The sequence below is a fragment of the Ambystoma mexicanum genome, chromosome 2p (genome assembly GCF_040938575.1).
Source record: "Ambystoma mexicanum isolate Mex_15411 chromosome 2p, UKY_AmexF1_1, whole genome shotgun sequence".
Classification (NCBI taxonomy): Eukaryota; Metazoa; Chordata; class Amphibia; order Caudata; family Ambystomatidae; genus Ambystoma; species Ambystoma mexicanum.
In genome coordinates this window covers 129,141,273-129,153,697 of record NC_090923.1, presented here as the reverse complement: position 1 = coordinate 129,153,697, position 12,425 = coordinate 129,141,273, and the positions used below count along the sequence as shown (strand labels likewise).

General features: G+C 45.8%; 1 protein-coding gene across 3 annotated transcripts in view; it reads right to left on the bottom strand.

The window, feature by feature from the left end:
• Window positions 1–12,425, bottom strand: part of PLXNA1 (plexin A1) — an 812,782-nt gene that overhangs the window by 78,125 nt on the left and 722,232 nt on the right. For all 3 annotated transcript variants that reach the window (XM_069643382.1, XM_069643384.1, XM_069643383.1), the window contains exon 22: window positions 9,859–10,115. In XM_069643382.1, the coding sequence (XP_069499483.1) occupies window positions 9,859–10,115 (257 nt within the window). The remainder of the gene's footprint in view (window positions 1–9,858; window positions 10,116–12,425) is intronic.

The following is a 12,425-nucleotide window of genomic DNA, read 5'->3' as shown; positions in this document are numbered from 1 at the left end:
GTTTAAGGGAATCACTGGCCGCCTACGTCCAGAAGACGATCTAAATATCTAGACCAACGGGTTTAAGGAAATTCTTCCTAACACAGGAGTGTAACTTGCTTAAAACATCAGCCTACATGGAGTGGTCTAAACAAGACTATCCCTGTTTTTCACATTGAGCGGTATAAGTATGTTAGCCTTTTTAGAATGCAAAAAGGGTTATCTGCGTCCACCCTGCACTACCCCCTGTGCAACCCTTAGAAAAAACAGCAGGTTATACTTAAGGGTCTGCACAAGCAATGAATGCAAGCAGCTGCAAAGCAGCCACTTTTCAATTGTGGCCCCTTTAGTCACTCTTGACAGACTGCATGTTGGGACCTGCATTTTTTCTTTCCCTTATTATCTTTATATATAAAGCTGAATGTATGCGTGTGTATGCTTGTCCAGCTATACAAATCCACATCGTTGAACCCACTGCTCCCAAATTGTGCATGGGTTCCTCATTTGTCCGGGGCAAGATTGTAGTCTATGTTTGGATGCAAAGAATTCACTCCGTAGACACCCTCATTTACAGATGCTCACTCCGATTCACATTTCAGTGGGTAGTAGAAGGACGCAACATTTGGAAAAGTGTCTGAAGCAAAATGTTCGATGTTTTGGTTATTCCTTTGAAATGTATTACTACTGTATACAGTTCTAAAGTGTTTATTAGAGCATGTGTAAAGGGAATTAAAACAAAAAACGTTTAATATGGGAAATGGCAAGGTTATAATTTACTTAAGTTCATTCACGAGAATAGAGCACAATCAATCTTTCTTGGACCTTTTCTCAAATTTGATGAAGCCATTGAGTGACTGAAACATGGTGCTCAAAAAATGAACATCACTTGGAAAAGCTCCATCTGATGCAAACAAAAAAAAAAACTATATTAAGAGCTTCTGCAACACAACAACAAACAGCAGCACGACTTCCCAACCAGAGGACAAGAGCAACTTTCTCCAGGGCAAATGAGATGGCAGAGCAAACTGAAGCAAGACTTGCTGACATGAGGATCAAAGCAACATCCTCCAGGACACATGATCCACCAGAGCAAACTGAAGCAACACTTGCCGTCAAGAGGACAAGAGCAACATCCTCCCAGGCACATGAGACAACACTCGATCAGGACACGGGCAATGCCGGGTACCCCAGCTAGTGGTTTTAAGCACCAGAACAGGCTGAAGGTGCCCGACATGATACTGTCGTTTCGTAAATTTGAAATTGAACCAGTTTCTCACAATCTAAGTTCTAGGTTATCACCAAGTTGTAAAATGATTTTGATCACCTCACAAATATAGCAGCTTTAAAAGACTCTAGGCCTAAAACGCAAGGGGACACAAACAGTGGCCACAGCATAGACAAGCAAGCCAACCCTCAAACCAAAATGCAGGACTTAAACTCACAGCGTCTTCCATTGACACCAACACCCTTGGTAGGTTTGCTTCATAGGCCACCTATTACCCGCTGCAGTCCATGAATCAGAAGCCCATGCTTTCACAAACTGGTGACCTCTTTGCAAAGCACACAGGATATATGATATAATATGATAGGTTATTTATAACGCACTTAATACCCAGAGGTTTCTAAGCGCAGACCCGGGGATCGAACCTGTGTTGCTCCGTGCTGTCTTGCTTCCAAGGCGAGCACGTTACCACTGAGGTACCCTCGAGACAGGAGGAAATAAGGAAGCTTTGACCTCGCACCATAAAGACCCTGCTGCATCTGCCCTGCACTTCTTGAGGTCTCAAATTGAATGACATATCTTGAACATTTGCCTCTCTTAATCCGATATTACCTAGTGAAGCACACCATTTGACCTCCAACAAAGGCACCTTAAACAATGCGCCATGATGGAGGAAGGAGTCATTCCTAATGATCCAAAACCAGAGTTTGGGTGTTTGTACCGAACAAGCATGGTGAGCGTTACCCAATACACAGTCGTCAGGCTACTCAATTCTGACTCCCAACACTAATCACTAAAAATGAAGCAGATCAAATACACCTGCATTTAGAAGTACAGCAGACGAAGAAAGCCACCTCTGCACCAGCCTCCCCCAAATACTGATCACCGCAATAAAGCCAGACAAACAACCTCTGTGAAGTCCCTGGAAAAGTAATTAAACAACTCCTTAATTAATGGCCTTTATTAGTTCTAATTTGTTAACCTCTTTATAAAAAACACATTAAGGAGCTTGTCGGCTTGTCGGCTTCCCTCCCACCGGGGAAGATGAGGTGGCTGCAGAGGGGGGGGGGGGTCACCTCCCAGCCTCCCGGTTTCATCGTACTGGCGAATATTTATTTACAGAAGACACGATACGAGATCACCCCAGTCAAAAAAGGTGATCAATGGGGAGGGTGGGCAAATAGGACTGGTGCCCAACGCAGGGGGTTGGGAAAGCAGTCAGATTGACTCATTTGTATAAGGTGACCATGGAGTTTTCATGTGCAACTTACCCGCTTGGATTTCCAATGGGTACATACTGTTGCCCAAACATGTATGGATGCCTGCTGAGCAAATGTCACTCAAAGGCAACGTTTGTTGTGCCACTTGTGGGCCTCCAGCAGAGGTTGCCAGGTACAGTCCAGTGGACGGACCAAGTTGAGCAGCTTAAGGTTAGGCTACGCTGGAGCAATGACGACCATTTCTCCCGAGCTTGTTTATGATATCTGTCTTTCAAGACATAGTGAGAGTCGGGAATCATTCTTATTTCTTCCAATTCACCTAGTGGCAAAGAAAGCATAGATGTGAACATTCTTGGCGGTTCGGTTTCAGACCCCCTCCACGGGGGCCTATGGGGTCAGCAGCTCCTGCAGGATGTGCTTTGGGACCCGACTGATGGAGGACATTGCCTCAAGCTGAAGACAGACGAGATGTGTTCAGGGGGGGGGGGGGGGAGAAGCGTGCCTGCAGCGTACTTGGCCCAGGAAGAGGACGATGCTAAGCAACATAGGTTAAAAGCCTGGCGATGTCAATTCCGCTCTTCATCGTTCAATTGTCAATGATAAATCCAGTACATGAGTGGGTATTTACACCGATTATTACAGCGCTTTGAAGCACTCTGCCTGTACGAAGCACTCCATAAATCTCCAAATTACAATAATTTACTCAGAATCTAAACTAGGAAACATCAGGAAGGTGCACATCAGGGCCAAAGCAGGGACAAGCGACAATCCAATTTTTGGCTCGCCAGCCATACAAGAATGCCAATAGGATACGAAGTTAAGAGGGTAGGTGGTCGGTCGGTCGAGGAGGAGTATGGCACAAAGAAAGAAATTGAGCTTCAGGGAAACAGGGGCGGGCGGGGAGTGAGGATTCCGGCCATGTAGTTTGTAAATCTCCCCACCGAGGGGCGATTGGTAAACCATTAGGCAAAGGATGCGAGAAAGAATAATGGGATGGAGAATACACGAGGAAGAATGCAGGGGCGAATGCTGGGTGGCGAGGGTACCCGTACTGCCAAAGGCAACATACAACTGTCAGCCGTTCCTTATAGGCTCTATATCACCATTTTCTTACAAGGGCAATGTTGTGGCCTCTGCCCCAAAGTGCCCTACTTTCCAGCTGCATTTCCTCTTCTCAAGTTATTTATTTAAACACAAAGGAAAGATAGGGATTGGGCAATGGAAAACGAAGGCAAAGCTGGGCTAGTCTGGAAGATCCAAACAGAAGGCTCGCCTCCTCATAACCTAAAAGCGCGTGGAGCATGGAGTATGCATCTTCCACGCCTACGCAGCACTGGGATCAACATTCTACAGTAACCGTGACATTGCTCCAGGGTCCTTTGAATTATTGGTAAGGAAACATCGGGAGGAACGACTATTGGGCCGCACCTTGTTTTGAGAGATGTGCCCAGAGTGCGTTTGCTCATGTTAATATTAAAGGATATTTGTACCGCGCACTATCGCCACCGGAGCGGTCCCCTGGCGCTCTGGGGGCTCTGAAAAAGGGACGGGGGGTGAGTTAGTCAGAATGAGCTGGAAAAGTGCAAGAGAGCAGTGATGTGCTGTTGGCAGCCTCAACCCGGTGGGTCCTTTGGCTGGGCTGCGGGTGTTTTTCGGTTGGTAGTCGTTGTGTGCTTTTGTGCAAATCTATGTGCGGTTTGTTTTGTTGTTGCAGCGTAGTGAAGTTGTGCGGTTTGCTGGGTTTAAGGCTTGTGTTTGGTTTGAGTTTGAGAGGTGTATGCAGAGGAGTGAAATTGTTAGTGGGTTGGTTATTGATTCATGATAGCACGCTTGGTCTTGGCTTGGCAGGAGAGTCGTCTATCAATCATTGAATAACATCTCTATCTAGATACGACGCAGGCTACGTTGAAGATTCAAACTAAGAGCGGCATTTGCTAACATTCACAATTTTATCTAGATGCGACGCAGGCTACGTTGAAGATTCAAACTAAGAGCGGCATATGCTAACATTCACAATTCTATCTAGATGAGACGCAGGCTACGTTGAAGGTTCAAACTAAGAGCGGCATATGCTAACATTCACAATTCTATCTAGATGCGACGCAGGCTACGTTGAAGGTTCAAACTAAGAGCGGCATATGCTAACATTCACAATTCTATCTAGATGAGACGCAGGCTACGTTGAAGATTCAAACTAAGAGTGGCCTATGCTAACATTCACAATTCTATCTAGATGTGGCACATGCTAAGCTTAGGTGTTCCCTCTATGTGTGCACATGCTAACATTCACAATTCTATCTAGATGCAAGGCAGGCTACGTTGAAGATGCAAACTAAGAGCGGCATATGCTAACATTCACAATTCTATCTAGGTGCGACGCAGGCTACGTTGAAGATTCAAACTAAGAGCGGCATATGCTAACATTCACAATTCTATCTAGATGTGGCGCATGCTAAGCTTAGGAGTTCCCTCTATGTGTGCACATGCTAACATTCACAATTCTATCTAGATGCGAGGCAGGCTACGTCGATATAATATTTTCTCCTATTTGTTTAAGCTGGAAGATTGTGCCAATATAAGAAATTGCCACCATTTACTAAAGAAATTATCTACAAATGTGCTTTTTTTAATTTAGCAATCCCGAGTAACCTAAATTTAGCAGTGTAAACCTGTGATATTTACAATAAAACATGTACACATTATGGCAATTAGAAAGTAATCAGGCAGTGGGTCATTGGAAAGCTGAACAAAAACTGGCGCTATCATAAAGAACTTGATCAAAACAGAAGCAAAATTGAAGATGAAAGTTCATTTAAGACGGACCGTCTGAGTGCACAATGTGCACATCTAAAGGCCCCGGAAGCAAGACTTGGCATTGAAGGGGTTAAAAAGGGACTGGAGCTGTGGTACGAGATGCCCTGGGAGGAGGCCCGTTCTCATTCTCCAAGAGCCCGGAGATGCTTTATTTACAGCACAGCGAGGCAGGCACGCAGCCCCGCAGCGCAATCTATGTCACAAAGGCTGATCAATAGAGCGCGGATTGGAAGATATCGAATGAACGACAATAATGGATTTTGCAGCTGAATGCCGGCTCACCGGCTGAAAATCAATGCGACGAGATGTAATTCTTCGTCTTTCTCCTACCGAGGATACAGCCCATGCACCTTTTGAAATGGATTTGTGTGTTTGCTGTAATAGACCCCCGGTTGCCGTGGCGTGCTCCTCGTTTATCCCCCAGCAGAAGTTCGACTGATCTCCTGGGATGTGGGTAGGGGCTGTTCCTGGATGTTGATACCAACATGGCAGGGGTTTAAGAACTCTGGATTGAACTCATCAAAACCACACAGGGAGTGGTTGTGTGAAGAGTACTAGTGGTCAGAGGATAGAAAATACAAGCCAGGAGCTATTCAGCATAGAGGGATGAAATGACATTAGGACACCCTCAAAGTAGCGATGGTGCATAGCTGTACAACTGAATCTGAGCATTCCTCCCCCACAAAACCACAAAGGGACAACACGATATCTGATCTAGGCAGGAAGATTGAAATCCCACAGGAAACGTGATGCAGTCAAGAAGCAGCAGCACAGACACCAATTGTTTCTTCGCTCCAATTACGAAGTTAGGTTAGATTTTCATATTTATGTTAAATATCCCTCAGATGTGAGACACCCCAGCACTTTATGCTGGACTTGTGGATAATTGTTCTATGTTCCTGAGTGAGAGGGAACCTTTTTCCCCACTCGCCCTTTCTTTTAATCTTTCCATGGAAGTTATTTGTGGGACTCTCCATGCTTTATTTTTTGGAATTGTACTTTCCTGTAACGTTTTGGGCATGTGCACTTTTCAGTGCAGTGTTGCTGGGGTGCCCCCTGGGCTCTCCTTTTTATTTTCTCTTGGGTTCCTTGGGTGAACTACTGTAGAAAGATACTTTGTATCCTTTCTACAAACCCCATTGTGAGATCAGCACACGCTTATGTGGAGTGCTGAGGGGATGCATAATATGCCCTTTCTCACTGTTGCTGTAACTTTGCTGTTACAGTTACTTACATCACAGAATGCGTGCTCAAGACTAGAGGGAGAGTTGTATCCTCTCTACGTGTTATATTGCGAGTCTAGCACACCCCACCTTATGTGGAGTGCTGGGGGTTACTCTGTATCCCCTTTCTCACTGATCCTGTAATATTTATGTTAAAGTTACAAGCTTACAATTATGGCTGGTGGCAGTGGGCGTGGTCTACCAACTTGTGCAATTTTTTTCCTGCAGGCTGTCAAACCAGCCGCGGTAATGCACAGTAGGGCACCATTTCTTTTTTTTTCGCAATTTTGAGTGTGCTTGTTCTTTCTTGGTCCTTCTGCCGTCCTGGAAGGGGGGAGGTCGTGGTTTGATTTTTGTCTTCGGCAGGATCCATTTGTGTAGCCAGCCGAGGCTCCAGAGTGTCTGAAGACAGGAAACAAGGGAGGAGACCGAAACTCCACAGCCCTTTGTCCTCTGGCACGTAATCTAGGACATCTCCTATGTGGAAAACTGTAAAAGCTGTTGAAGGGAGGGATTGGGTAAGGGAACATGTGTACCTAGAGTATGTTTAAGTGTTAAGAATATCATTGGCTGTCCCTTATCTGTCAGGCACGCCTCGAGCCACCTACAAATACATATAATACCGTTTACAGAAGAAGAATGGTGGCGGATTGGTCTTTGCAACATTGTATAGCATGTTGCTACATCGATCCTCCGATTGGTTGGCAGGCTTTCCCAACCTTGGACTTTTGGCTCGTTAGAAGCACGTAAACAAAATGGTACCAAGGTCCCGAGACTAACATCAGACTACTCACTACTTCCCCAATTAGTCCATCATCTCACATCAGTCTGGTCACAAGCCAAGGCTTCTCCTTTGTAGTTGACCTTGCAGCCTGTTCTCTATTCTGGGACTTTTAAGGGAGTGTAGGTACACCATTATCTTCGTCTGGAGCTTAATGAATAGGCCTTGTTTTTGACTTCTGAATCATGTGGGAGGAGACCGCAAATTTGTCAATTTCAACCTTCCATTTACTGCTATTTGATTCAGTTGTGTCAAGTGTCATTGCACTTTTCGGCCTCTGGAGACGTGCTCACTCCACCTTGCATAGGCCTTTTGCATCTTGACTTGTGCAATACTTGGCTCCTGATGTTTTCTTCTTTACTTAATCTAAGAGTACTAGGTCTTCCATACATGGCTTATCCTTCTGACTCCTTGTGCCTTGAAGTAGTATCCTTGATCCCAGGCAAATGAACTCACACAAAGCTGTTCGCAAAGCGTCTCCTGTCTCTGCAGCCCTGGTCTGTCTCTAAAGTAGCTTGATTGGTTTTAATATGAATCTGGCGTCCATCTTTCCATCATGGCCGTCACAGCCATGTTATCTTTTCTTCAGCAGCAAGCTCCTACAAGTCTCGTCTACCTTGCGTTTCTGCGTATATACACTTATAAGGTTACTTTAACTTCTTTGCATATTTGATTCTTTCATATCCGATTATATGTTTCTCTTGTTACTTCAGTTACATCTTTATTCTTGAGTATTTGCACATTGTTTCAGTGCATCTAAGTATCTTTCCTTCGCTGTACGTCAAATTGTGTATCTCAACATCTTTCCACCCTTTCAGTACGAGGGTACATTCGATACGATTGAGTGCATATCGTCTCTCATACACTCAATGTGGTATTGGGATAACCTGGGGTCCCACATACTGCTCTTCTGTTCCAGTATGACGGAGGTGAGGGGGTGGGAGCTAGGGATGACATATCAACCTGCGCCTATAGATTGATAAGATCACTCATGACAACGTGGGCACAGGCTTTGCTGGTACACATCAACAAAGTGCATGGCATGAATCCACGCTAGAGATCTGCAAATCCAGCTTACGGTCAGATGGAAACTATTATGACACACAAATTGCACTAGCCATTGGCTAGTGATACTTGACTTGTGGTGGGTGAGAAAGGGTGTGCTGTGTGTATCTGGCGAACTGAGAAGGCAAGTGACTTTATGGCGGGCCAGTAGCTTTGAAATTGAAATATGTACCCAATGAACCAATCAAGTTACTTTACATAGCAGCATGGTAGGGTGTGCAAAGCCTCAACTTCTCTTTTCAAACTGTTGCGCTTTTTAACAATTTGAGACTGTCTTAACGAGAGACTTTGGTGCATTGCGTTCTCAAGGTAGGTTCTTCTGCTTGAGTGAATATATATGTACACACTCCTGCTCAGACACATAGTAATTGAAAGCCATGTCCGCACCTCCCCAAGGCCCGCCTCTTTTTCCTGACTCATATCCTGCCTTTCTGGTATGAAGGCATGTGAGCGCTGCGCGGATCCCAGAGGCACCCCCCTGGAGAGGGACTTAATCAGAGCAGACACAAGGCAAAGCTATGAAAGTTGCAATTTATGAATTGTTTTCCCTGGGTTATGTGGTTCAAGTTCCAGGATTTATTACTGAGCGCGACAGAGCAAACCTCAGCCATCTTAAAATATTGATGAAAGCGCAGGCTCCTCTGGGACGCGGAGGTCTCTTTATGCCAGCATGATGCATGCTACATGCATTTTCCTGCGTGCAGGTACGGGGGGGAAGCTGTAAGAGAAGAAACTAGGCTACAGAAATGCGGGGCAATTGGAGGTTTCGCTGGGCATGACGGCAGGTGGTACTAACCCAAACACAGTATGTCTGAGACAATGAGGCTGGGCATTCTGGCCAAAACCACACCCCAAGTCCACTGGATGGTAGGGGTGGTAACGAGTCAACCGCATACTGGCATGGGCAGGAGGTGGGTGACGCGAAAAGGGTGCGAGATGCAGTTGGTCTGGAAGCTACTATGGTGTTTGGATCGACATTGGGAAAGACCTGGAAATTCTCTATTGCACACAGCAGCCACGCAAAGGGCTGGCCAGGTGCACCTAGAAACAAACCAGGTGAGATGTTTCATGGCGAAGGGTTGATTATTCCACGTCTGTGCCCACAATCTTCCCACTCAAGCACACCCAGTATTACTCCCCACAGTACAAGAGAGAATCAAAGCACTTTACATTAAACAAACCAGATATTCAGAAAATAGTAATAGCCCAACTTTGGGGTTCAAGTAATGCAAATATTCCCTCTTCCCTACGGAGGATTCTTGTGTAAGGAAGGTCTTCTGGATTATGCTCTTCTTTTTCAATTATACATTTTGGATGTTTTTGAAGAGATGTTTTATAGTGCCTTGCCCCCCTGCCTCGAGAGGATCTGACGATTCTCTTTTACAGACATATATGGACCAGCCTCCATCGAAGTATTGGGAATGAATTATCCTGATCTCCTCTCCACCCACTCCCCATGAAAACTGCTCAGAAGCGAAGCACAGGCAGTGTGAGCGTTATGCAAGCATGAGAAAAAAAAGAGACCAATGAAGACCGATGATACTGTAGCCTCACCTTCGCAGGAGCAGCTTGGGGTGGTTCTTGCTCTCCAGGTTCTTCTCAATGAGGTCCGAGAGCAGCTGTTTCAGGACGCCAGTGGCATACTCCATCTCCCCCTGCAGCGCGGTCATGATTAGGGAGGCCACGTTGCCGCGGTCGCGCATGGAGAAGCTGCGTTGAGCTTCAAGCGTGCGGATAAAGGTAAGAAGGAAGTGCTTCTTGGTCAAGAGCTGGCCGAACAGGGTCAGGGACTTCTCCACGTTGGCCTGGACCTGGAAAGCAAAGAGACCACATTTTAGGCTAGCAACAGCAAAAAGAGCTCAAACTGGATGTACCAATCCCACCAAATCCCCAACAGTTCTATCTCTTGCTCTCTCAGTCTACAAAGCCCCCTTCCCACTCCCCAACAAGAGGAGGAGGAGGAGGGTGGCAAACTACCAGCAAGCTGGTCAACAAGAATGCGTCAGTTTTCAAAATGAGATTCAACACATTACAATTTTTAGCCACAATGGAGAGGTCCAGGAAAACCAAAATGTAGCCCGCATCAAGCCGCACATGCCCCTCTTATACGATGTCAGTAAGGACACATCCCCCGCCCCCTTCAGCCTTTCCAGTACACATGTTAGTAATAAGATGGCGCCAAGGCAGCCATTTTCTTGCTAGTTTAAAAAATAAATAAAAGTTTTTCCAATTATGGGGCTTTTAAAAATGCACGGGGAATGTGTGCTCCTGCGGCAGCATGTTACGTGCAAACGCATTGCTGGAGGGATGTTGCCACTCAGATATAGGAGAGGGGAAAGGCTGTTCCCAGCAGAAGTACACGTTTTATGGACAACAACCTCTTTAAACAGCAATTCGTCTATTAAAAAGCGCAGAATATGCTGCAACAAACCACAGAGTTTATGCAGTGCTAGCTGATCACTGGTCTGGTCAATGGGTCTCCCACCTGGCCAGGGAAAACAACAGTATGTGGGTCAAGCTTTTGGAGGGTGGGGGGGGTGAGGTGAAAGGAGAATGAAACAGGACTGCCCTTCCTAAATCATAATTATCCTGGATGAAGGGAGGAGGCAAGTCTCCTAGGTTTACAAAGAACTAAAAGGCACTTCTACTAAGAAACCACAACTTATGGCCAACCAGTTGGTAGAGTGCTACACCAACCTGCCCTGCTCAACGGAGGAGAAGGCCAGGTGGGTAGTGAAGTATGCCCCCTCTACAATGCGTTGGCCCACTGGCCAATGACAACGCTCCATAACTTCAGGACAGGAAAAATAATCCAGGAGCACAATGTAGACCTTGTTGATCCATTTAGATCATCTTATTTGAACGAACTCAGTGGTTTAAAACTTTAAAAATAAAACAAACATTAAATATGGTTTCAAAACCCCAAAAACAAAGAAACCCCGGGGGTGCTAAAGATTGTTCTACACGGATTCGGAATGCAGTCAATAACTACTGGTATTAATGCATTGGCAACGTTGCCCGTTTGTATGGCATTAGTGTAGAGGAAGCAAGGGCAAGGGTTGTTAGCTAGACGCCATGGAGCAAGCATCGATATTGTCTACTGTAATACGCAACCAAGGTCAATAAATAGCCTGAGAAGTTGCGTGAGCGACACTGTATGGAATCAAACGCCCAACTTCTAATCAACAAACGTCTAGAACAATTTCAGTGGATTCTTATAAGATGCAATGCTCCGTTCCTGTTCCGTGTGCTAGCCTCCCCCCCCCAACCTTACGGAATATACTAGTACCACATGCAATAGAGGGAAGGGGGGGGGTCAGTGGGGTGGTTGGGGTGCAAGGTGTGTGTGTGGGTGGGTGTTTTTCACAGGGTTTTCTTAGATAGCCAGTCCCCCGCCATGGGTGATTCTAGACTGCTGCCATCCTGGGGTTGCCCTTCTTGGTGACTCAAAGTCTCGTTATAGGAGTCTACATGGGCAAGTGCCGTGAAAGCAATGGTCGGCGCCTGTCCTGCATGGCCCAACAGAGGAGCATCGGTTTGCAGATCGGTGAACAATTCCACACAAAAACCCGGATCTACCGAGTTATACAAGGAAACCCAGTACTATTCCAAACACATACAACATAAATGTCAATTTAATATTCTGGTTTGAACTTCTCCTCTATTAAATTAGTACTGATATTATTCCTTCCCTAAGTGCCCTCAGCTGCTGTGAAGAACAACCACCTGGGATATTAATCACTGAAGTATTGATAATTAATTCGCTGGGTACGTTCGCAGCTCTTCACAGGCCGGATTCCTCCAAGAGCTTGCAACAAGAAAAGAGAGATTTAAAGGGAAGGGCAGCCATTTCCTCCCACCGAGATACATTTCAGCACACTTACCAGAGCTCAAAATGTGCACTCGCCGCTCTGCAGTGGCTGGTGGCATTGGACTCTTGCCGGGTGTGCTGTGCGCATGTGTAGAATTGAGGTGGCGAGCGACTTTCTATGCCCGACTAGTAGCTTGCAAACTGAGAGTTATCACTGCGCTTATTATCCCAGAGTTTTTATTTCTCTAGATCCTTGGAATACATGTATCGATTTCCTGACCCAGTATCAAAACGCAAACACAAATCAAGT